The 27,519-nt window shown below is 31.3% G+C and overlaps 2 protein-coding genes across 2 annotated transcripts in view; both read right to left on the minus strand.

The window, feature by feature from the left end:
* The window catches only part of LOC127733075 (vacuolar protein sorting-associated protein 33B-like), a 50,280-nt gene that overhangs the window by 18,659 nt on the left and 4,102 nt on the right, over positions 1 to 27,519 (minus strand). The window contains exons 3-13 of the mRNA XM_052242352.1: positions 18,049 to 18,113; positions 17,170 to 17,287; positions 15,461 to 15,601; positions 14,978 to 15,082; positions 14,130 to 14,226; positions 12,871 to 12,948; positions 12,354 to 12,427; positions 11,384 to 11,470; positions 9,185 to 9,278; positions 8,475 to 8,549; positions 165 to 229 (exon numbers count right to left, since the gene is read on the minus strand). Of these exons, the coding sequence (XP_052098312.1) occupies positions 165 to 229; positions 8,475 to 8,549; positions 9,185 to 9,278; positions 11,384 to 11,470; positions 12,354 to 12,427; positions 12,871 to 12,948; positions 14,130 to 14,226; positions 14,978 to 15,082; positions 15,461 to 15,601; positions 17,170 to 17,287; positions 18,049 to 18,113 (999 nt within the window). The remainder of the gene's footprint in view (positions 1 to 164; positions 230 to 8,474; positions 8,550 to 9,184; positions 9,279 to 11,383; positions 11,471 to 12,353; positions 12,428 to 12,870; positions 12,949 to 14,129; positions 14,227 to 14,977; positions 15,083 to 15,460; positions 15,602 to 17,169; positions 17,288 to 18,048; positions 18,114 to 27,519) is intronic.
* LOC127733093 (uncharacterized) lies at positions 23,456 to 26,628 on the minus strand. Its single transcript, XM_052242387.1, has 2 exons — positions 26,254 to 26,628; positions 23,456 to 24,637 (listed from the first exon to the last, which is right to left on the minus strand). Exons 1-2 carry the CDS (start codon positions 26,336 to 26,338, stop codon positions 24,123 to 24,125), a joined length of 600 nt encoding a protein of 199 aa, XP_052098347.1. The 5' UTR covers positions 26,339 to 26,628; the 3' UTR covers positions 23,456 to 24,122.

Raw genomic sequence — 27,519 nt, forward strand, 5'->3', positions numbered from 1 at the left:
CATATAACATAATCTCTTGAAAACTTAAACCTTTTTGCACAGGTAACACATTAGTTCATTGTTTGCTACAATAAGTGTCCTTATCAGGCTAGACACTGATCTCACAGAATTTAAGACTAAAATCATAAACTTTACAAATATATCAGGCAAGTGAAAGGACATACCTGTTTGTTTATAAGTTCCTCAATAAATGTCATGTTTTCTCTCAGTGCTGTACCTTCCAACAAACCTATACAAAAATCAAGAGATAAACATTATACTAGAAAACATATTTGGTACTCAAATGATCGTTTGGATTGTATAACTGATATCTGAATGTTAGAACACTCAAATCTTAATTTTGATAAAATTGTAAGATGGTTTGACAGATATTTTCCTTGCAGACAATCCAGTATTATTCCTTAATTAATAAGCAATTCAGTGTTTATTGTATACACATGTAAATAACAGTTGCTTAACATTTTGAAAAAATAGACTGAAGAGATCTTTAATTGACTGCAAGCTAAATGTCTTAACAGCTCGGAAATTTTTGAAAAGACTTAAGGATGTACACCTCTGAGGAGCCAAAAATTTCTGAATTAAACTTTTTTTCTTAACCTGATTTTTGGGTTTATATGACTGTAAAAAAATAATTGGCAAAGAAAAAATATGGTGGTGCACTTCTTTTTTTGCTACAGCCATTTGAAAGTACCCAATTTTGATGACTTTCCCATTTTTCATCAATTTTTACCCATTTTTGGGCTATTATCATGAAAAAAATCACAGTTTCACAATTAAACTTTTTTTCATACTTACACTAAAGATGAAGTAGACCAATCTGAATAAATTTAACTTAAAAAAACTATGGGTAGGTGTTAATATAAGAAAGTTTTATAAAATTTCGTGCTTTTTCGTGTCAAATTTACCATGTTGTCAATTTTTGTAAATTTGGGATTTTTCTCTTTTTTTAGAACAAAAAGCATATTATTTCAACTTCTTTGTTATAAATGATTGAAAAAATATATATCTAAGAAATCTGAAAAGAAAAAATTGATATGGGATGTACATGTATCTGGTAAAATCATTTCTTGTACCCCTCACCCATTTTCTCAACATTTTGGCTAATGAGACTGACTTGATTGGTTATAAAATTTGAAAATTTTATTACTCAAAAACTACTTATTGTAAATACACAATTTTTTCACAGAGTTATGTTTGATTATAATATTTTTTAAATTCATTGATATTTTCCACTTGTATCACATGATTTGGAAATAATTCCAGAACGAGATTTCAACGAGACTGAAACATCAGAAGAATACATCCTTAAGTCAGGCTGATACATTTAAGTGAAGTATTGTTTATTAATGTGATACACTGGAAGTATAGTAATTGGTTTTAAACTAAAAAGGACATTATGTTCACTTTTACGTTATGGACCCCTAAAGAAAAATAAAGAGATGGACAAAATCTCTTGAACTGAATGAAAAGGCTAATATTAATTATCAAATAGCCTGTCAGATTTTATCACATATTATTGTATATTTACAATGAAATTCTAATTGTCCTAAATCTTTTAACCAATACTTATATTATATTTTCAGATTTGGCTATATTAGACTGAGAATTCAGCGATGATCTACAACAAGGAACCATTACGTACTCCTGAAAATGTATATATAATTCTTTCCTTATATCTTAAAAGATTTTTTTATATGTTATATGTTTTTAATCAATAACAGTCAGACTGCCATACAATTCAAAACATATAGTTCTATATTTTACACTCTTGAATTCAAAAGTATGGACTTTGAGAACAGCAAAATTTTAATCAAAATAGCCTCGATATTATCATTCCAATTATAAACACGGTCCTTTTTATACATTGTACTCAAAAAAATGTTTATATAATATTTCTGTTTATTTGTCATTCAAAAAACTTGTTATAAGAACTATCAATAAAAAAGCACATGTTTATACTTAAAAAAAATAATTATGTATAATATTTCTGTATATTTGTCATTCAAACAACTTGTTAAATGAATTATCAATAAATATGAACATGTTTAATTAACATCAGTCATCAAATGTGTGCAACAGTCTACAAATGTTTGTATTTGTTTACCAAATGTCAAATTATTTTTCTTTTTTAAATTTCAGTTATCCAATAAAATTTGCTTTGCGTTTTATTTCAATTTTTTGAATGCATGTCTAACAAGAATGTGTCCATAGTACACGGATGCCCCACTCGCACTATCATTTTCTATGTTCAATGGATCATGAAATAGGGGTCAAAACTCTAATTTGGCATTAAAATTAGAAAGATCATATCATAGGGAACATGTGTACTAAGTTTCAAGTTGATTGGACTTCAACTTCATCAAAAAAACTACCTTGACCAAAAACTTTAACCTGAAGCGACCAAAATCTTTAACCTGAAGTGGGACAGACGGACGAACGGAAGCACAGACCAAAAAACATAATGCCCCATTTGTACTATAAGGAAATAAAGTAAATCAGAACAATTCCTTGATGAATCATTTTTCATTTTAAATTGTTTGTTTCCTATAGACAAATCTTGTTATATTTTCCAAGTGATTACAGTTGTTTGTAATTCCAAGGAGCCTTATTTCAAATTAAAATGTGTTTGTAAAAACATTCCGTACATTTGTTATTCAAACCACTACTTAAAATGACTTTTCAATAAAAATACAATTATTAAACCAACTTCTGTCATGAAATAAGTGCAGCAGCTTACAAATGTATGTTTATATTGTTTACAACATGTCAAGTAAGATAAATCTATAGCCGTCCTTTTATACAGCGTCAGTACAAATAGACCAAGGTCAAACTTGATTGGAAACAATCAGCAGTAGCCAGTCAGCAGACGGACAAGCCTGTCGATGTTTGGAATCAATCGAACCCCTGACAAATTAAACATTGGGGTATTTAACAACAATTACATTAGCATATTAGGCATGTTAGGTAAAGTACTGTACGTGAGATAAAGTGGATGCTAAATTAGCTACAAGTTCACATTTATTGTCGAAATACAAATAATATGATTTCCTGTCTGGAAAAGTTTCTTGAATAAAAAAATTGTTGATGTTCATTAAAAGTACAGGTAGTTCATATCTTCAGGGTAAGGTACCAGACTTATTTGGAAGTGCAAAGGAAGGGAAAAGTGAGGACTATTTCAGTCAGAATACAGAGATCAATGCCATAAATATATAGATTACTCTCATACATATTTCAATTAAGTGCCCACAGCTGCTTTCCAGAGAGACCCATAGAGGTTCAGAGGATGAAACTGCCCCTATCAGAAATTTTGTACACTCAAAAGATTTAACTGGGAAAAATATCCATGGCATCCCATTCATTGTGGGGTTTGTATGTGGAACCTTTTCCAAAAGGTCTTGCCAATGATTTTGGATGGTTCTAGTGAACAGTATCTGGTCCTATTCTATAACTTTGACATGATACTTCTTACTCAGAAAGAATTGTGGAATAAAGATAAGCACTGTGTGTAGTAAAAGTGTGTACTTTCCATGTATTTATGGCTAAAAATTACATGTTTTTAATGAAACACAAAATATTACATTTATTTGTTGCTGTTTTTTCAACAACCCAGGTGTATTAACAAGTTGTGATAACCACATATAGGCTATATTGCTTAGTTATCTGACTCATACAGTGAATATAAAAAAAGGTGATTTGCAATTTGGAAAGGGTAGGGGGTAACATCCAATTTGATAAAAACATGGAGAAAGAAGAGATTCTGACCACCAGAACCCTTCTCTTTATCTGCCGTTGTGACCATTCAGTACAAAGGTAAACATATTCACCTAATTAAGACTCTAGTGGGTAGTTGTCTTTTTGGCAATCATACCATATATCCTTATTTTTATATATATTGCAAAATTTTGTAGGGAAATATATGTTGAATTTTCTTTCTACTAGTTCAATATTTTTATCTTAAAAAATTCCTAAGGGGTTCCATGGAACCCTGTGTCTCGCCTATGATTGCTGTTGACCTGTCAGTGTAAAAGTGTAATGTTGACTTAAAAAGTGAGTCCATTTATCAGTAAAATATAGAATTTAAAAAAAAATTCAAGTTTATTTTTTAGATGCTATTTCTTGGTCTTGAAGATTAGCTTCTGTCCAAGTTTCACAACAATCCATGAAGGTTTACAAATTTGTCATGTCAAAAAAATTTAATCCCAGACTGTCTGTAAATGTTAACTGCAAAAAACTAGGTCCATCTATCAGAAAAATACTGAAAATGAAAAATGTATTTTCAAAAGTTTGCTTCAGACATTATTATCTCTTAATCATAAAAAAGCTTCTGCCAAAGTTTCATAAAATCTATGAAGGTTTAACTTTGACAAAGTAATTGATGTATAACAAAGTTTAACCCCAGACTGTATCTTCTTGTTAACTGTAAAAAAACTTAAGTCCATTTATCAGTAAAATATTGAAAAATGAAAATAAATATTTTCAAAATTTTGCTCTTGATACTGTATTTTGGTCATTTTAAAACAAGCCTCTGTCCAAATTTCATAAAATTCCATGAAGGTTTGACAAAGTTATTGATGACTGAAAAACTTTAACCTCAGACTAAATCTGAATGTTAACTGTAAAAAAACTAATATAAAAAAGAAGATGTGGTATGATTGCCAATGAGACAACTCTCCACAAGAGACCAAATGACAAAGAAATTAACAACTATAGGTCCCCGTACGGCCTTCAACAATGATCAAAGCCCATACCGCATAGTCAACTGTAAAAGGCCCCGAAATGACAAATGTAAAACTTTTCAAGAGAGCAAACTAACGGCCTGATTTATGTACAAAATAATGAACGAAAAACAAATATGTAACACAGCAACAAACAACAACCACTGAATTACAGGCTCCTGACTTGGGACAGGCACATACAGAATGTGGCAGGGTTAAACTAGTTTGAAGGCGCCACCCTCCCCCTAACCTGGGACAGTGGTGTAACAGTACAACATAAGAACAAACTGTAAAAATCAGTTGAAAAAGGCTTAACTCATCAGATGGAAACAAACAGAAATACATCTAACAAAAACAGAGTGGACATGGATGGGTACTGGTAAGTCCATTTATTAGTAAAATACGGAAAAATGAAAATAAATATTTTAAAAATTTTGCTCTGGATACTGTATTTTGGTCATAAGCAAGCTTTTGTCCAAATTATATAAAATTACATTAAGGTTTGATAAAGTTATTGATGTCTAAAAAAAAAAACTTTAACCACAGACTGAACCTAAATGTTGATGCCCCTGACGCCGATGCCGGAATCTAGGATCGCTATGTCTCGCTCTAGTGACATAAATGTTGCAGGCTCGACAAAAATCCCTTATGATATGATATATAACCAAGCCCTTGCCTGTTTTACAGTTAAGATTAAAAACTGTTCAGAGTCCTGTGTTATTAATCTGCACCCCAAATAACAGAATGTTGCCCCAATTTTTTTCCTATCAATTCATTAACTTAAAAAATTTCATTGTTTTTTTTTTTCACTGCTGGTTACCAAGATGGTCAATATTTGCCGCTATAAAATTAATATAGAACTGACTAAAATAAAGTTTTATGTTGCATAACCCAATAAAAAAACTTCTATAATTTTAAGACATGGTGTAACTTATTTATTTGTTCATAAACATCAAAAGCTCACAACGTTAGATCAAATAATCTGTAGACGATCAATTACTGGTAAAGCAATTATCAGTTTTTAACTCCAACATGTCCACTGGGTCTATTTTAATTAATATGGAAATCTAAACCATGTTATATTTGTGGTAAACAGATCATTATTTCAAACTAAGCACCTGAACATCTGCATGCTAATTACTAACAAATATAATAGTTATAGACAACTAAAAAGGATTAAATCAATGTCAAGTGCAAATATCGAAATCAATTCCAAGTGCAAATGTACATGTAACAATATCTGTAAAATTACATGTATTTTAAAAGTATGATATTGAATGCACATTAAATTCAACTCAAATCTTAGAAACTTATTTTTTTAATGTAGATCTTTTTTAAAGAAAATTTAATTTTGTGCAATGTAATAAAATAAAATCTCTGCACTTGCTTATTTTGCTATGCTTGGTCATCCCACGCAGCAACCAAACATAAAAAGAATTATTGAATGTGGAGATTTAATATGAATTAGATTGCACTAAGTGATTCTGTATACCTGACTACATCTACAATTATTATAATAATAAAAATTGTAAAGGAACTTTTATCCATAAATTTTAATTTTCAGGGCAACTGGAAATATTATTGAAAAGTTTAAGTTTTTTTATAACTAGTTTCAGACCAATAAACCTAAAAAAAAGTGTAGAGCATAAACTGATTAATCATCACTTCATTTCTAAAAAAAGATCTAATATTTTGCACGCCTGTTGCCACAAATCAATTTTATAATGATCATTACTGAAATCTTTGTGACTAATCATGCTGTGACGTCACTGTGAAAAAAATGTTTTACATCATTAGCACCAAAACTTTTAATCTTAGGGCTTACTACCTGTAAATCTAGTCCAAATAATCATGACGTCTTGAAAGGCTATTTTTAATTTTTTGCCTTCCTACGTGTCACAGCAAAATATCAAAATAGCCTTTCAAGACGTCATAATTATTTAGACTACTGTAAATTTAATTACTTGGAGTATATAAACAGATTTCTATACTTATTTTGTATGTCATCATTCTACTTGCTGACCACAAGCTCCAATGACCAACTACAAAATGACACATGTTCAGTTGTATTCATAAATTTTTGATACATATAAATGAAGGGACTAAATCAATTCATTATATCCTGAAATCAGACATTCAAAAACAACCATACAGATATTGCAACTTTATATATTGTATACAAAATGCTTATAGCACTAATAATGACATAAATGCTCTTTTCCCATTGTTTATTGTCTAGCAGTATAAACGTCATAAAGGGTGAGATTTTCCTAAAAAGATTTTTCTAGATGTGAAGTTCGAAATTTTTTCTCAAGAATAATAGATTTCAAACTTGCAAGATCTTTTTATTGTTTCAGATATAGATTGTACATTGTAACTACGTCCAAATATTGTAAAATACCTAATGTGCAAAATATAATCCATTCTATAAGACACTGTACAAAATTACAGACTGAAGACTTTGATCAATTTAGTGTCAATGATGGTTCAGTAAATAGATTAATGATTAGGCTATACTGGGACAATCTATATAGGTATTAAAGGTCTTTGAACCAAGTCAGGTTCAAACAGGATCCTGATTTATTCAGTATAAAGACAGGTTTCACACTATTCTACCTTCTGTATATTGATAAGGCATGGCAATACCATGAAGGTTTTATTTTCTAGGAATGTGAACCATCCCATGCTGAATACTTTTGTACTTTTTCTTATTTTATCCATGCATTTTAAAACTGATTACAAGTTTGGTATGCCAACACTTTTTACATCTTTCATCAGAATAGCTTTATTTAAATAAACTGTCAATATATTCTAATAAGTATGTATATTCTTAGCACTTGGGTCTCTTCCTATATAAAGATATACATAATCTGGTATGGGTAACTTATTTTGGAATGTCAAATATATCATCAGTGTGCAATTTCATTGGGAAAAGTTCAAAATCGGGAACAATCATTTTTTTTCATGTAGAATTTTCACAAAATCGTGTTTTAGAGCTTTTTTCCCGATCATGATCAGGCAATTGTGACAAGAAGTCAAAATCGTGTAATTCACGCCTAAATCATGAAAGTTGGTAGGTATGACTTGATTACATAAAATGGGTATTGTCTTTTGTAAATTTTGCTGAATAATTAGGTACCCACTTTTCCAAGTCTGCCCATTTAACATCACCACACTGTAAGCTGTTTTTGGAACCTGGCAAAAAATATTCATTTACATGCACCTTCATGACCTTATTGTCCAGTCAGTAAAACAAGTCTGTATTCCTGTACTATCTAAACTTTATAGCAAAAAGGTATACATTTGGCAACTGTAGAAATATTTGGTAAATACCTAAATCTATATTGCAGGACAAATTGCATTTTCGTTTATATTTGATTTCTGACTTTGCAAAAGTCTCTATACAAACCAATAGAAAAAGTGTTCTTAGTTGAGTTGAACATTTAAATTTGTGATTTACCAATACCCACGAAAATGAGTATACCACTAATAATCATAAATCCACAGTATTTAGCAAAAAATAAAGCAGACGAGGGGTGAGACTAAAAATGTACAACCGGGTATCTACATAAAGCTTTGTGATTTTTTATTGCTGTGAAAAATGTAAAAAAAGATGGCTACATGGAAAGATGAAAATTGGTATACTTCTCTAATGAAGCATAGCTTAATGATGTACGAGGATAAAAATCAAAATATAGTAATAACTTATACAGATCAATGAATCAGGTAAGAATATTAAATAAAGGTAAGTAAACTCACTATGCTCTGTTTGTAAATATTCCTCAAACTCTCCTTTAGTTTTCTTTCCAAGGATAACCTCACAGGCACCAATATCTGTGTTTTTTTTATAAAACATAAAAATAAATTAAAATTACAACAGAAAAATCATATCTCCTTGTGGTATGTTAAGCATGAATTTCAGAGGTGTGTCACAGGAATAAGTTCTTCAAGTTGTGACCATGGGATAACTCAACATTCTTTGTTTCCTAGGTGAAGTGGTCATGGTGTCACATAGAAATGGTCTTGAAAAAAACACCAGATCTTGAAAGCCCTTTTTCACAATCCCCATCCCTGTACAATCCTAAAACCAAAATGAATTTGAATTCAAGTTTTCCTTCAAAAACCCAAACCTTTCTACATCTTATCATTCATTTTGTATTTTGTGGATACTTGCCTCATTGGCAATCATACATTTCCTTATTTGCTGAATTAAATAAAATATTTGGAAAAAAATTATATATGCATTTTTTGTTTGTAATATAGTCGAACTTTATTCCAAACAAAACAAACATTAAAAAAGCATGCCTGATCTATGACGTTAATCATATTCCCATGTGGCAGAATATATGTAACAGGAAACATGTCAGTTTTGGCAAACAAACTTAAAATTTGTGCTTTTTTAGTTTTAATGGTGTGCATACTTTTGTGTACTTGTTAAGCAAGGTTACAATAAAACAATTAACACCTACGATGTGATAGAGCTGCTTTCTGTGCCTTCAAACCTCTCAATTTAGTTGCCACAAAATCTTTCATGTCCCCAACAGATTCTAGTGCATGTCTTTGCTGGAAAAGATAACAACGTTGTTCTATCAGTATTATTATCAATGGAAACTTTTTTATGGGTGGTTATTCTGGTACAGATACATGTGCCACCAAAAAAAAATATAGCCACTTTCAAATCAAGGAAAAACATATGTTTAACTTCTGCCAGTTTAATAATTGCTTGAATTAGAATATTTGGAATTTTAGAATTCTGAACAGTACAAAACCTTGTTTAATACAAAATCTTTTTCTTATTTTGAAAAAAAAAAGAGGAAGAAAATTAATTTTCATGATGAAAGGCCAAGTTAGAATTGGATGGTTTTTGTTATGGTGTTGTCTGTTCAACTGTCCAAAATATTTGGTGATTTCTGTAATCCTTTTTTTATGTATTTAGTCTGTACCAAACAGCTTGTTATCAATGTTTTTTCACAATTTTAACAAAAAAGACATGCCTCATGTGTCCAATGGCAGTGTGCTTGCAAATGAATGGTCAACCTGAAGTCAGAATATTGTGTCCAGTTAGGGTGACATGTTATCCCGCTGACTGTTCCCTTATAATCTGGCACTAACACTGACTTGTAAAACTAGAGGCTCTGAAGAGCCTGTGTCGCTCACCTTGGTCTATGTGCATATTCAAAAAGGACACTCTCCAGCATTGTATACAAGAATAGAATTCATGACAAAAATCTCTGTTTAGTTAATCTTGTACTGCTGATCATTTAGTCTGTTTAGTTTCTCTCTATCTTCATTAGTTTTTGCTCAAAACACAAAAGAGGGTAAAAAAAATCCTCATTGAAGGGCAATCACTCCTGTAAAGAGTGAGAGTCTATTAACTATATCGGCAAAATTTGACTTGTTGGTAGATCTTGCCTTGGTAATCATTTTTGTGATTTAAAGTGTCTATTTATCTATTATAATTTTTATCATATAAGGCAAAACGCAAAAAATAAATGGTAAAAATCGTCATTAAAGGGCAATAACTCTGATAAGGAGTCATTGGAGGATTTCCTCCATATTGTCTTATTTTTAGATCTTGTCTTGTAGATCATTTTTGCTTATTTAAGTTTCTATCTATCTATTATAATTTTTAAGATATAAGGCAAAAACGCAAAATATTGGTAAAAATCGTTATCAAAGGGCAATAACTCTAACAACGAGTTGACTGATCATTTTTGCAATTTAAAGTTTCTCTCTATCTATTATAGTTTTCAAGATAATAGCCAAAAAATAAAAAAATAGTAAAATTTGTCATTTAAGGGCAATAACTCCTTTATGAAGTCGTCTGACAGTTTTGAAGTATATGAACAAAAAATTGGTAGAGCTCAACATTTTGAACATTTTTGCTCCTGTCTGATTTTCTCTATTTATAACGATTTTCAAAATAATTGACAAAACTTGCATTTTACACCTTATGTTCTATTTTTAGCCATGTCTGCCATCTTGGTTGGCAGGCAGGGTCATCGGACACATTTTTTAAACTACATACCTCAATGATGATTGAGGCAAAGTTTGATTAAATTTGGCCCAGTAGTTACAGAGAAGATTTTTGTAAAAGTTAATGAGGATGGATGACGACAACGGACGACAGACGCCAAGTAATGAGAAAAGCTGACTTGTCCCTTTGGGCCAGGTGAGCTAAAAAATTTTATTATGCACACACATCAAAATGTTCTCATTCAGAATGTGGTTGGCTGATTATCTCAATACTTTTTCTCTTTATTTTTTAATTTTATTATTTTGTAAACAAATTTAGATAAACAGTTGGGACCATAACCCCCAAAATCAATCCCAACCTTCCTTTAGTGGTTATAAACCTTGTGTTAAAATTTTATTGATTTCTATTTACTTATACTAAAGTTATTATCCGGAAACCATCTGTCTTCGGACGACGCTGACGACGACGACGACAACGTGATACCAATATACGACCAAAATTTTTTTTATTTTTGCGGTCGTATTAAAAGCAGGTAAATATTCAAACTATGCATGATGAACAATTAAAATTAATAAATTTTCTTGCCTCATCTTTTTTGTGCCTCCATCTCCCCTTCACCACACACCAAGCTTTTATTTGTCACTTACATATACATTTACTAAATCCCATAACCAAATTCACAGATACTTACATCAAATTCAGTCTGTAAAGATTTGGCTTTAGAACTCAGATATTCAAATACATTGGAGAAATGTCTGTTTCTTGCTTCATCAAAAATCTACAATTCATAAAAAAAATATGGCTATAACTCATTTAACTTTACATTAACAAGAATGTGTCCATAGAACACGGATGCCCCACTCGCACAATCATTTTCTATGTTCAGTGGACCGTGAAATTGGGGTCAAAACTCTAATTTGTCATTAAAATTAGAAAGATCATATCATAGGGAACATGTGTACTAAGTTTCAAGTTGATTGGACTTCAACTTCATCAAAAACTACGTCGACCAAAAACTTTAACCTGAAGCGGGACAGACTGACAAACTAACGGACGAATGAACGGACACACAGACCGAAAAACATAATGCCCCTCTACTATCGTAGGTGGGGCATAAAAATTGGCTACCTCATAATTTCATTATCATGTTAGATATGATAGCAAATCACCAATTCTTATTATCAAAATTATAGACCTCTTTTGTAAAGGAGGGGAATAAAGTCCAACCTTCTGGAGCATGATGTCCTAGTGTTTACTGCAGAAGATCATTGTAAAGAAAATACAAAATTAATTTTGCAATTCATTTATTATCATGCTTTCATTTATTTGCTTGTTTTGCAATCCCCCCTAAAAATCACATACAATCTATATATTTTTATTTCTATTACGAAGAGCAACCAAAAGGGTATAACTCAAAGTATATGGAATAATAAGTCTTCACTTGCAAACAAGGCTGGTACAATTGAAATCACTAGTGTGTGAAAGATTTGGACAGGATGTTTTATAATTTCTCCTCTATTTAAATTCTTCTCAATATATAGTCCTTTTAAAAATCATTTCATTTACAAATATACAGTTTTGCCAATGAATTCAACATTAACAAAATTAAGCATACTGAGTTTAAGTGATATTTCTTTTTAAATAATCATATATAACCATACCTGATCTTCACTACTAAGTAGAAGTTTAGTACTCTGATCCTTTCCAGTTACATCTTTGCCAAATTCTATATAACCTACAACATATAAAAGTTATCACTATTAAACATTGCTTAAGGTATAAACTAATAAAAAACTTAGGAAATTACAGATTATACTAAATGCAAATTATTTAACAAAAAAGACTTAAAACTTTTGTGTTCTATTTGTAATTTCACTGAAGGATATTAAATGCGGGAGGGTTGAGATCTTAAAAGAAATTCTTAATATCTGCTGTTAAACCACTAATTTAAATGTTCAACAAATAACAAAGTTTCCAAAAGGTTGTATGGAGACTTTGGCAAAACCACGAAAATACAAGTTTTCATCATCCACGAAAATTGGTACCAACGTAAATAAGTGAATCCACAGTATTTTGTTGCTGTCTTACTGATATACACCTCATATTTCATTCTATTTATATTTATATAGCTAAATTAAAATGGTGGAATAAATGAGAACATCAGAACATACCACTTACCACATGATATACCAAATGTATCATCTAGGAGACCCTCATAAGTCAGCTGGGAGCACAATGGTGTTACAAAATCTACATCTATAGGAAAATAATTATACTGCATATAAATGTTGTATCAGAGCAAAAGTAAAGGGATTTGCTATTCCATTCAGATATAAATTCTATCCAACGAAAATAAATAATTCAATAAAAGAAGTTATCAACTTTAAATGTACACTTGTGTTGAAACTTCAGTGGCATTTAAGGACAGAATTTTCAATAAAGGACTATTTTGCAATATTTATCAATTTTGCAGAATCTGAAGAAAATTCTCAAGAAATATTTAAATTTGGGTTAATTTCAAGAAACCATCCATTAGACCTTTGAAATGTTTCAATCTAATCTATAAAACTGAAATTTGATGATACTAAATGGTCCATTTACATATGAATTAGGCTTAAATTGCCATTGTTGAACATACAAAGAACCATAACTCTGTAGACAATGGTAAATCTGCTTTAACATATCAAACTATAAGTATTAAGTACTTAGGTAAAATCTCACAAAATCATACCACATCCTTTGCAAAGTCCATGATTTGCTTAGGGAAACCCCAAATATAATTTGGATCAATAACTAACTAGGAGGTGTGAATAGCATTTTATGATGAAGATTCTGAGAAAGATTCATTTAATTTTGATTAGGATTTATCAAAGGAGAAGCAGACACAAATTTGTCCTATAGTGTGTGATATGACAAAGAATATCCCAGAACATTCAGATCAGGAAATTAAAAAAGGGGGGGGGGCAAAATTCAAATCATGCAAGTCAGATTCTGTAAAAGTTTCAAAAAAATTCTGTCAAGCCATTCAGGACAGTATTGGGAACAACATTTGGATGGAAGGACAAAAACCAACAGGCAACCCCATCTATATCTATAGCTGGCTTCAAAAATCAAGATGTATAGAAATGCACTGTACAAGATACAGCTGGTATGATTTGGCAATAGAATTTTTTGGGCTTCCATACTATATAAACTGTACAAAATCATTCATTAATAATCCTGTGTTACATGAAAAACAGTACCACTTTTTTCACAGATGCTAGTTCATGAAAAAAGTTACTGAGTTAAAGTCAACTTATTCAAATACCCATTTTGTAATCTATTAGACAAAACAAAGTCTTAATTTCGGAGCATGGAAATTATGTGACAGACACATTATTCGTTCCAAAAAAATCCCAAATCTTGTGATCAAAGCTTATAAAATGAGTCATAAATACCTCGGTCTATAAGAATGAGATTTCCTATATCACATTTAGTGTAGTCTGGTCCAGATAATTTCTCTCCAAGTATATTTTTCATCAGATCATTCACCATCTATAGTCAAATATAATAACAGTATGTATAAAGATTTTAGTGTAAATTTTTAAAAAGGGTTTCATTTCAATTTCATAAATTTGAACTGCAAAAATTAATGATAATTGGGTTTCTTTACTTTAAGGTGCTCTAATATTTGTTTTATTTTGGTGTAAGTATCAAAGAAACATGAAAAGTAAGTATTGTGTAATATTTCCAATAATATACTGTAAAAAAAATATACAGTACCTAATTACAAAATTTTTTTGTCATATAAACAACTAGTTTGTCATCTATGAAAATGGAACTGAATTAACATAAACATTATATGAAAGTAAAAAAAAATATCCTAAATATTTGAATTATGATACTATTTCAAATTTAAGGATCAACATTGATTAAAATGTGTAGTAACCATTATTTAGCTGTTTATTTTGGAAAAGATTAAAGTGCCAAACAAGCTTGATGTTAAGGAATTCTGTCAAGTTTTGTTTCATTCCTATGAGAACTGTTGGAGATTTTTGTTGACAAACGTCCCTATATGTAGAAATTGTAAAATAAAACTCATGGTTTGCTTAAAAAAAATATAGAGATGCACAACAATACATAATGGGAAGTAATTCTGCAGAGTACAATTACATTCCTATCTAAAATGTAGGAGATATTTTCATGTTTATGTTGAAAGTCTTTTGTCACAGACGGACAGACAACACAAAACAATACATCTCCTTGCATATTTGAGGGGAGCATAATTTGTGTTCTTATGTCTCACTTTTGATCCCTTGCCAATGCCATAAACATTAGGAATAATTCCACATAGAGCCTGGATGTTGATAAGTGATTTAGCTATTGTTTGTATCCAGGTATGGTCACTATCCTGTAAAGAACACATAAAAATAGAAAATCAAAACAGTTAACTCTGTTTCATTAAAAAATTCGACCAATTATCTCCCTTTTCACTATTTAGATTGGGAAGAAAGTAAAGCTTAGCTTGGATATATGTTTTTTATTCCAGTTATAATTATCTCAATAAGCTAGGTAACTACATGATCCCATTTTGAAGCTAAAAATAAGTTATATGTTGAAAAGACAAAATTTAAAACTCTTTGTTATTGGAATTTGAATAAAAGAAAGAGTTAAAAGTAATTTAACACCATAAAAACATCATATGATTACATTGATTTTTTCATACACTTCTTTATCATTACATGTAAATAGGAATTTACCTAAAAAAACTATTCAATCAAATACAAACCAGATAAAATGACCTAAAGAACTGAGGTAACTCTAATGACAGTATATCTCTGTCTAGTGGTATCAGATCCATCTGTAACTCATGTATTGTTATATATCCCATAACACCCTCGTGTTCAAGAATCATCTCACATACATGTAACTGAAATATAAACACATCATGGTACAATTATTGTACAATAACTCATGTATTGTTATATATCCCATAACACCCTCTTGTTCCAGGATCATATCACATACATGTAACTGAAATATTAACACACCATAGATAATTTATTGTGTCATGTTTTAAGATCAACGTCTATTACACATGCATGCAGCTTAAATACTATATATGTGACAGCTCATGTATTGTCACAAATCAACTAGTATATGAAGTTTAGTCAGATAGGGTCATTTTGATTATAATTTTAAGTGAAATGTATGAACATTAAATGTTAAGTTGTGTAAAGTATTGTTAAGATATAAGTTTATTATATTGTTTTCTTGAGGTAAATTCAGTACTGTTAAAACATTCAGATTGTAACCAATCCAGTACTGTTAAGTCACTCTCAAAATATACATCATAGGACACATTTTTTTAAACACAATACCCCAATGATGGTTGTGGCCAAGTTTAGTTCCAATTGGCCAAGCAGTTTCAGAGAAGATTTTTTGTAAAAGTTTACAAAAGATGGACCACATGGGACGGTGGGCTCAAAATGAGCAGCTAGATATTTCAACAGATTGTTTTATATCTATCAATGAATCATATTTACAACAAATGTCAACTTCTTTTTCAAATTAATCAAATTTAAATATTATCGCATGTACACAAACAATTTGTAAAAATAGTGTTGATTAATTAGGTGGACGGAAACCAATAAATCCATTCTAGGTCTGCTTTTACATTCATTGGAAAAATTTGATTAAAAACAAACTGTAAATATTTTACAGTATTCTTGTATGTTACAAATGTATCTTGACCTCAAGATGTCTTTAGTAATTTTTTAGTAATTTTTTAATTGTTGTGCTGCAGTCTCATTTACATATATCAATAGCTTTCTTCATTCATATGAAGACCCTGTTCTTCCCAGGTAATTCTAAGAAAGGAGTAGGCCTGGTAAGACCCCTTTTTGGCCCCAAAATATAGCAGTTTTACAAAATTGTTAAAATGTAAACTTTTAGCTATTTATTGGAAAGTAGAATACTTCTGCTTCTGCATAAATATGGGCAGTTTTTGACAATACAATGCATATATATTGGGTACTAGCATCATTAAGTCATGCTAAATTACTGAAATCTTCACAATTTTAGCATTTGAGTTAAATTTTAGACGGTTTCTGTCTTAAATGGAAGTGGCTGCATTTGTGTTCATTCTTAATATTTAAATGCAAGTTGTATTTAATGATAATACATAACATATATAAAGGTTGAGAGTGAACACGGATGCGGCCACTTTTATTTTTGACAAAAACCATTTGAAAAGTGACATATTATGGCATATTTGATAGATTTTTCATATTTAAGCTTGAATCTGAGTGTCTTTAATAATAAAATCAGTTCAAATCTGTCACATAAACTAATTGAATCGACTGAAGTAGACACTTAAGTGTTTAAAAAGTGACCAAAATCTTTCATCAGATGAACCTGAAATTTGAGGCCAAAATCGGCCCTTACCGGATCTACTCCTTTGACGGTACCATCAAATGGAAGAAATGTATAACTTACCTTCCGTGGCACCATTATAATTCTATACTGTCTTTTGATATTGCTGCTTCTATCTGAATTGACATGGTCAGCAATGACCTTCATGGTAGTCATCTGTGGTCGTACTAAGTACACCCTCCTGTTAAATAACATATTCAAAATAAATAAAGTAAGTTATTAAGAAAAATAAAGCATTATAGACTCCTTTGTTGTTAATTAGATATCAACTGAAAGTAAGTATTCTGATGGAACTGTGAAAATATATTGGTTGTGGTTAAACTGTCTGTTGCAAAGGTCTGTCATTGTAATTGTTAGCTGTCTCATACTGATGTCATCTGTGGTAGTGTCATAAGTAAAAGCACCATTGTTGACCTTTCCAATCACAGGTTTTTACACCGAAAGACTGAAAACATAGATTGGAGAAACTCCCTTTCTGCTTCTAAGCTGTAATCTTTCTACTTTCACCAATGCTTGCATGTGCAAAATCTAAAATGTAAATACAAGCTAGGGTATCTTGTGAAATGACATGTTTTGAAACTGAAACTTTCACAGCAATTCTGTTGATATTTTTTTATCAAAATCACTTGTTCCTTTTTCGCATCTTAATGTTTTGAAGCTTTATACAAATAGTTTACACTGTTGTCTTCACAGCTGCTGGATTAACATCCCTACATTTTTTATTCTACAACATATGCTACAGGCCATAAAAAACAAAATAAGAAGACATGGTATGATTGCCAATAAGACAACTCTCCACCAGAAACCAAATGATGTAGAAGTTAGCAACTATAGGTCAACACTATAAATGATAAAAGAAAAGTGATTTGAAATAATTTTTGGATAAAAAATGTTTAATTTTCTGAACTCAGTTTATCTTTTGCGAAATATAGATATACCTACTGTTCACAACCATGTATGGACTTCTGTGTTGGATCTAACTTGAAAATTTTATCTACATGTCTTTGCTGAAATCATAAATGTGTAAATGTTATAGTCATTCCATAAAACATATAAAGTGGTCAAATTACTTATACTGTGGGTTCATTATTATTTGTGAGATACCATTTTTCTTATTTCCATGGGTACAGGTGAACCACCAATTTAAATGTTTTAAGTCAAATTATGAAATTTTGTAGCCTTGTATGAAGACTTTGGGAAAAACAACAAAATTAAAAATCCTAAAAAATGCAAGTTTTCCGCAATCTGCGAAAATTAGTAACCATGAAATTAAATGAATTCACAGTAGAACATTTTCATAACTTAAAAATTTACCTAAGCATGAAAACTTGTCTTTGATCAATCTGAAGTCAAGGTCTGTCTGGTCAAGCAAACCCTGCCAGATCGATATGTAGGTCTAAAAATGATTATATCAAACAAACCTAATATACAGTATATTTGAACTATTGCTCAAATTAACTGAGAAAGAGGCCTAAGCAGGAAAACTAAACATTGATCTTTCAGATTTAAACCATTAAACTGAGGTCAAGGTCAGGTAATCCCAGTCAGACAGACATGTTTCTACAGTGATTAACTCGATAAAAATGACCTATTACAAAAGTGTGCAACTTAAAAAAAATAATCTAAAGTGTGAAAACTCAACATTGACCATTCAACACAAAAAAAAGACCAAGGTAAAGACTCTTTTCAAATGGACTTGTACACCTTACAACAGACCTATAAACCAAATATATTTGGTATTTTACTCAACGTAAATTAGAAACTAACCTACAAATGTAAGAGCCTTAACTTAAAGTTGATCGTTGAAACATGAAAATAGGTAAATGTCAGGTTCGTTCTGTCAGACAGACATATACAGCCTCCATGGTCTTGTGGTTAGGTCTTTGCCTGGAGTTCAGTAGTACATGGGTTCTACCCCAGCCGGAACAAACCAAAGACTATAAAATTGGTATTTGCTGTTTCTCCACTAAGCAAGCCGCTCAGAGAAGGAATAGTGTGTTCCATAGGGTGAAAAGTCTTCCTGCGGACTGTTACCTTGTGAACTAGCACGTTAAAAATCAGACTCTGCATGTCTGTCTGGTACAAAACAGAGTTAATGTTCTTATTACAATAACAAGTTCTAGTCCTGAATATGCATTTAATTTGCTGCCAGACGTTAAACAGTCATCCATCATCATCATCAGATAGACATGAACACCTTACATCCTAACAACAGTTCTAGACCAAATAGACATTGGACAACACTTTTCTTGCAATTTTATACCAGTTTTATTGGCTTCTCTTGGACAGATACACTACTTCCAATTTCACCTAGATTGCTGTAAAATGTTTGCCTAGATTCCTGTGAAATGTTTGCCTAGATTGCTGTTAATCATGTTAATTAATATATAGAGACAGTGATGTATTGATGTAAATATGAGTACAATTATGGAGCATAATATTTATATATATAATGAATACAGACCTAGGTTCAATTACATGCCAAAGTAATTAATTACATCCATTACATTGATTTTTTTTAATGTAATCAATTACATTACAATTACATTTATTTTCATCATGTTCATATGTAATTAATTACATAACAATTACATTGTCAATGTAATTAATTACATTTCAATTACTTGTGTCCAAAAATATCATATACGATAAATAGAACGAAATTTTATGCATGCTTTGTTTAACAGTGAAAACATTTTGTGTTAGCTTTGTTTTAAAGTTTTCAAATTTTGAATGTCAATATTACATTTAAACGTCATTAGATCTTCAAATGTTTTGTCACTCAAGGAACATCTTTTTGGTACTTTGATTGGTCTCTTCCAACTTTCAGGCTTTCGTTTATTACAGAAGAGCAACACTAGCATTTTGTTTTAAAATTATTGCATATAATGTAGCTTGTTTGGGAAATTTTAACATTTTAAAAAAAATTTATATATATATATCATGTATATGTAACCCTCTCAAACATGGCCATCCCCAAACCATATCTAATCCCCAAAACATTCTATTTTGCTAAAACGTGTTCGATGTTTTCATACCCAAACGTATCCATTAATATAGAAATAGTAAGGGTTAAAACACCAAAACGTCTTAAACTTTTAGCGCTAATGTCGTCAGTAATGTCTATGGCAAATTTCTAAAATTGTGAATTGAAGCTATTTTAAATGTGTAACTTTTTTCAATTTAATGAACAAACAAAATAATAATCATAGTTGTTGTGAAAGCAGAGCTGTTGAAAACGTACACGGTATAACTGAAATGAATCAAAGCGCGAAAGCGCTGTAAAGGCAGTTAATTACAGGTTGTCTGTATTTTTAGTCCAGTTATATCATTATCTTGCATAGTACATTGTACTTATCAGAGGTGGCTTTCAGTATTTAAGATTTAGACTTCTCTAATGATATTGAACAAGTTTTATGAATGTCATATTCTGAGCACCATATGAAGGCGATTGTTCTCACTTGTTTATGAACTAGTGCATTATGTCCAGTTTGTACCTTTTTTATCTATGTTTATAGTCAAATACTGTTTAAAATAGTTTGACATTTTCTTTTTAGTAATAAGTAAATGTTATCAACTGTATTTTATTCAACTTTGCAAATGTGGTTTGTTACTGGTAAGTACAATGTATGGATGATAGTTGTTTCATTGGCAATCATAACACATCTCCTTATTTATATAATGATCTATATTCAACGACCTCAGGTACAAAAAAAATGTATGTAACTAAACTATGATGGGAAACCTTTGACTTCTTTCTTTAATATAAACTTTTGATTTGGTACCATAGAACTATGTAGAATAAATGTACATTGCAACATGTCAACTCTTTCAATGACAATACTTTTTTTAGAAACTATAACTCCAAGCAAAATTATATTTCCAAGTATAAAGTAATTTATGAATGAAACAAGAGTACACATGCTGAAATGTCTCGCCTTCTTTACTAATCATTGATATTATGTTGATAGTCCTAAATATAAAACTTTATTACAACTGTCACATAAACTTAACTAAACATTGACCAATGCACCAAGAAAATGAGGTCAAGGTCAGATGAACCATGCTAGGCAGGCATGTACAGCTAACAATTCTTCCATACAACAAATATAGTTGACCTATTGCTTATAGTTTAAGAAAAATAGACCAAAACACAAAAACTTAAAACTGAGCAATGAACCTTGAAAATGAGGTCAAGGTAAAAAAAAACCTGCGTGACTGACATATAGATCATAAAATATTTCCATACACCAAATATAGTTGAACTATTGCATATAGTATTAGAAAAAAAGACCAAAACTCAAAAACTTAACTTTGACCACTGAACCGTGAAAATGAGGTCAAGGTCAGATGACACCTGCCAGCTAGACATGTACACCTTACAATCATTCCATACACCAAATATAGTAGACCTATTGCATACAGTATAAGTAAACAGACCAAAACACAAAAACTTGACTAAAACCACTGAACCATGAAAATGAGGTCAAGATCAGATGACACCTGCCAGTTGGACATGTACACCTTACAGTCCTTCCATACACCGAATATACTAGACCTATTGCTTATAGTATCTGAGATATGGACTAGACCACCAAAACTTAACCTTGTTCACTGATCCATGAAATGAGGTCGAGGTCAAGTGAAAACTGTCTGACGGGCATGAGGACCTTGCAAGGTATGCACATACCAAATATAGTTATCCTATTACTTATAATAAGAGAGAATTAAACATTACAAAAAATCTTAACTTTTTTTTCAAGTAGTCACTGAACCATGAAAATGAGGTCAAGGACATTGGACATGTGACTGACGGAAACTTCGTAACATGAGGCATCCATATACAAAGTATGAAGCATCCAGACCTTCCACCTTCTAATATATAAAGCTTTTAAGAAGTTAGCTAATGCCGCCGCCGGATCACTATCCCTATGTCGAGCTTTCTGGGACAAAAATCGCAGGCTCGAAAAAAAGGAGTTCTTAATTAAGTAATAAACTGATTCGCTGAGCACAGCTGGATACACCCACAGAGGTCCAACCCTGAACAGTTGGGGCAAAAAAGGACACAATATTCAAGATTGATACCGGTCTGAATTTGGATTGTAATTAAATATTTGACATATTACAGTTTCTGAATAAATGTAGTCAAAGAACTTGAAATCGGTTATATGAATTGAATTTATATTCAATTAAAGATTTCTTGCTGTTGTGCAATACACTGTGCTGTTGCGCAATACTTAATAAATCTGTTGCCAGACTATAAACAAATAAAGTTCAATTTCTTCTCAATGTCATATTATAAATTTATGAGAATCAATAGGGAGATTACATCAATAGCTATAAATAATTCACCGAAGTTTCATGCGAACTGCTTAAAGCATTTTTGAGTTGTTGTCCAAAAACTGGAAAATCCCCCCTTTTTTAATGAATAAAACCCAATAACTCAGAAATGTAAAATCTAAAATTTATAAAATTCTAAAGGGAGCTTACGGATTGATAATTTAGTCTTAGATGCAAGATTTTTTTATCAGTTGTTTGTGGCTTTGAACTAGTTGTCAGTAAATTCGAGTACTCTCAGATCTGTACTTAGTGTCTTTTTGTTGTTTGGATGTACAACTACCCAGCCACGTCCACTTGTATTTGTATTTATCCATCTGATGAGTTAAGCCTCTTTCAACTGATTTTTATAGTTCGCTCTTATATTGTACTGGTACACCACTGTCCCAGGTTAGGGGGTGGGTTGGGATCCCGTGAACATGTTTAACCCCGCCACACTCTGCATGTACATGTATGTGCCTGTCCCAAGTCGGGAGCCTGTAATTCAGTGGTTGTCGTTTGTTTATGTGTTGCATATTTGTTATTCGTTCATTTTTTGTACATAAATTAGGCTGTTAGTTTTCTTGTTTGAATTGTTTTACATTGTCATTTCGGGGCCTTTTATAGCTCACTGTGCGGTATGTGCTTTGCTCATTGTTGAAGGCCGTACTGTGACCTATAGCTGTTTCTGTGTCATTTGGTCTCTTGTGGAGAGTTGTCTCATTGGCAATCATACCACATCTTCTTTTTTATATTTACATCAACAGATATAAACAATTCACCAAAGTCAAGGTGAGACAACAAAACTTAGGTTGTAAGATCTCTGAAATTTTTTACACGGTACAAGTTTTTCTAATTGTTGGAGATTGTATGGTGACAGTAACACCTGTAACTGCTTAACCCATTTCTTATGCACTTTGGTTCGATGAACTCACTGAATATCATACCACATCTCCTTATTTTTATATGCATTACAATTTACATGTGCATGTAATTGTAAATAATATTTATATATATATATATCAGAACAAACTTCATTGCGTCACTTTTATTTATGCATCCTTTGGCACAATACAAGTTCTAAAATTACACAACATAAAACAACTAAATGTTATTTCAGATGAAAGTTTTGTTTCAGTTCCATTCATAGGATTTATTAGAATTTTGTATGTTTTGCCAAGTCCAATAATTAGCTCTATGTGCACGTGTTAATTGGAGACTTTTCTATCCCGTATAAGAGTTTTGGAACTAATTCTGTTTCTTTTTTTGAAAAAAGTGAGCAAACAAATCTTGCACATTTAAACCTTTGTCTGCCATCACACTGTCACCTGGATCACATAATTGAACTATTCTACATCTTTCAACTATTTCACAGTCACTGGTACAACCATCATATGCATTAGAGACATAGTTGACTAAACCACCAGGTGTCGAACATACAAGTATTTTCAGTGTTTCTGTTTTTATATGATGAAAAGGTTGCCTGAGCTCTAGGAGCTTTAGGTTTTATCACGGGATATTCTGTGCTGTCAATAATAATCCAAGTTGTAGGAAACTTTAATTTAAAGTTGGATGGCGAAAAATACCTGACTAAACCACTAAATGGCCAAGTGTTAGCATCACGCCACTGTTTAGACATAAAAACAATCCATGTTTACACAATATTCTTAACACTAGTTTCAATCTAGAATCTAGACAGTTCAAAGTTGGTTGTATAATGCATCAATTTCATCAAAGTCATAAAAAAACTGATTTTCAAATGACACCCTATCAATTTGAATATATATGTATCTCAAACAATGTGCTGTTGGACCAAGTGTGGTCAAAACAAATAAAAATTTAGTATACAACTCTAAACCGGTATAAAAATGCATGGCTGTGTCACGTGTCTTCATTTCAAAATTCTCTGCTGAAAATATAGGCATTGATGGTGTTTGCGTAATTCCATCTGTGAAGCTCAACATTAGCTCGGCAGTTGGTGGTGGACAGTCATAAATCCTGTCTGCAGTATGAATTACTTCTTCAGGAAAACCAACTTTACAATCAAAACTTTCCTCTGGATTTCTACTACAATATTCATCAAGTTTAGTTCTTTTGTTTTCACAGGAAACTGCCCTGATTTTTCTTTTTGCGGACGATTCAGTCTCTTGCTTGGTCCAGGAAAATAGGCTGGGATTGGCAGTAGACTTAAGTCTCTGTATGGTGGGTTTGTGTCCTGAAAAAGTTTATAAAACATTAGTTTTTTGATAATTAAATGAACTTCCATTAGCAATGCATACTTTGTACGGAAGCAAGTTAACTCGTACCACGTAAACTCGTACCAAAAAAGTTAACTCGTACCAACGTAAACTCGTACCACTGGGAAGTCGTACCAATCAGAACTCGTACCACTGCAAATCATACCATTAAAAATATATTCAAAAATACGAATGTTTTATGAATTTTTTTTTGGTAAACTAAATAAAAAAAGTTGAATTACTTGAATTTTATACTAGATTTTAATGAAAACTTAGACAAAAATACGAATGTTTTATGATTATTTTTTTTTAAGCTTTATACAAAAAATTAAAATATCTTTGAAATTTATACCATTTTTTAATGAAAACTTAGACAAAAATACAAATGTAATTTCTTAATTACCATGCTAATAATTATATTAAATTCCTTTAATTGTGTGATTATTGGTTGTTTATTAACTAATCAACTTGTTTTTTTTATCTTTAACTAATCAACTTGTATAATCATATAAGCATGGTCATATTCTGCTGAAATGTGCTGAATATTGTATAAAAATAAATTTCATACTTTCTAACTGTTGGTCATAAACAATTTTAAACCTTTAAAACACAATCAATAAATTCTTTCATTAAATAAAATTCCTTTTAGAAACATAGAAAAATACCCAAATCTATTCAATGTTACTGATTTGGAATGATTAAAAATTAAATCAAATAGTTGTCAGTAAAAGTTTAAAAAAGAGTCTATTCAAGGGAGACAACAAAGCCAATCTGCCACGGTTTTCTCCATCCAATTAGACAAGGAAAATTAGCTACAAATTGGTTATTGTAATTTCAAATTATATACATTTTACAGACTTAAGAGGTATTGAGTGAAATTAAAGTATATATTCATCATTAAACACCATTTGAATGCATTTAAATAAATTGGTACGAGTTTACAATGGTATGAATTTACCGTGGTACGAGTTAGCAGTGGTACGAGTTTGCATTGGTACGAGTTTTTGTTTAGTGGTACGAGTTGACATTGGTACGAGTTTACAATGGTACGAGATAACTATAATTCCTTTGTACTACCTGTCAAAATATTAACTAGATTTATTCATTACAATCTGGATAAAACTATGTTAGCCTGATTCAATGTACATCAAAATGTATGTTATGTAAATCCAAAGGACAAACAATGAGAGACGTATGAAACAAACATACATTGTTTGTACCTAAATAACTATAATATAGATGAGAGAGATGAGATAATGTCGTTGTTTTGTTCCTGTTAACATTGTCATTGATATTTTTCAAGAAAGTCTATGAGGCATAGCTTATGCATTCCTGTCATTACTACATTAGCATAATTACTGCTAAAATAATTCTCAGTATGAAATACCTCTTGTAAGAAATCATTATAATTGTAGCAAGCACCAAAAAATCTCAAACAGCTCACATTGAATCGTAATCCAAAAAATTATGACGTCTTGAATTAACCACCCCCTTTTATTCTAAAACGATAATTGCGGTTGTAAACAGACTTTGGTTTATTCGCATGGCGATTACATATATAACTATATATTTTAAAAAGAAAATAGAGTTTTACCATGAATAGTTTCCTGCACGTAGTCTTTTTCAGTAAAATGTGCCTTGCAAACAACAGCTGATTGAGATGGACTCCACGATTTCATCGTGTTCTCGTCCAATCTGCGTATGGGCCATGGCGTTGATCCAACTTTTCCTTCTTTTTAAGTCATTTGGAAATGCATGTCCTCCTCTTAAATGACATCCAGGTACACAACAACAAGTACTTGGCATCGTCATTTAAAAATGCAACTGTAATAGTTGCACAGTGCAGAAACCGGAAGTTGAAGTACAGGATCGGCTACTACGGCGCCACCTATTCAGGAACGATAATTTGCTACTTTATATAACTGCGAAATAACAATAACGTTAGACGAGTTCGCGTGCATAAACAGAAATGCGCTTTAAATTGTATAATATAATTCATGTTCAGTCGACCTTTAATTATTATATCAACGACTGAAATGATTTATAAACATCTAGATTGCAGCAAGGATTTGTATAGTGAGACTATACAAATCCTTGATTGCAGATAACACTCGAAATTAACCCGACCTCTTTCCACACGGAATTCAAATAACTCTAGTTTGTCAATCGGTTGACTGCTTATAATGTAAAATACAAATATATCAAAAGTTTTTAAAACTAACAAAACACAATGATCGTTTCTCTATTTTCCAATGTAAATGAAATGAGACAAAAAACATTTGATACCGCAATAAGAAGAGGAGAGAATCAACATTTTCCGGATCTACTTGGAGCCTAATGACCCCCCACGTAGATAAGTTGGATATCGCGGAAAGAAATATTAACACGGCAACTAGAAAGGCATTAAAGCACTGCCTTTAAAAACAATGAATTCATGAAAACTATCTGATACAGTGTTTTGTTACTTCTGTCTTTGCAATTTTCAATTTGGGCAGCGCCTGCACTTTTTTATTTGACATTCTGTGCCCATTTTGCTTCAAATCATGGAACCCTGGTTACTGTTCTACTGCCCCCTTTTAACAACAAAACAACACCCTTTAAAAATAACAATCAAAGAAGAGCATTTGTGAGAATTTTTTTTCTGTGCACTTTTAAGTCTAAGGTCCCTGTAATAGTCTTGACAGGATTTTATTTCAAACAAAATTTGTCAAAACGAAACACTTATTCATTAAGGTTAACACGCTTGGGCATTTTTAAAATATGCATTTTCGAAAAAGGACACATTTTGGCTTCTTTCATCAACTAGAGATGTTCGGGAGTTCAGTCTGTCATATATGGAAACATTTGGGGGTTCGAACAC

This window comes from Mytilus californianus, unplaced genomic scaffold (assembly GCF_021869535.1).
Source record: "Mytilus californianus isolate M0D057914Y unplaced genomic scaffold, xbMytCali1.0.p SCAF_3, whole genome shotgun sequence".
Classification (NCBI taxonomy): domain Eukaryota; kingdom Metazoa; phylum Mollusca; class Bivalvia; order Mytilida; family Mytilidae; genus Mytilus; species Mytilus californianus.

Bases quoted from the DNA above. Each gene is read 5' to 3' on its own strand.
- LOC127733093 (XM_052242387.1), bottom strand. From the start codon at position 26,338: ATGAAATCGTGGAGTCCATCTCAATCAGCTGTTGTTTGCAAGGCACAT. The intron at 24,638-26,253 runs GTAAAACTCTAT...AAACTTTTTCAG, and splicing joins CGTGCAGGAAACTATTCATG to GACACAAACCCACCATACAG.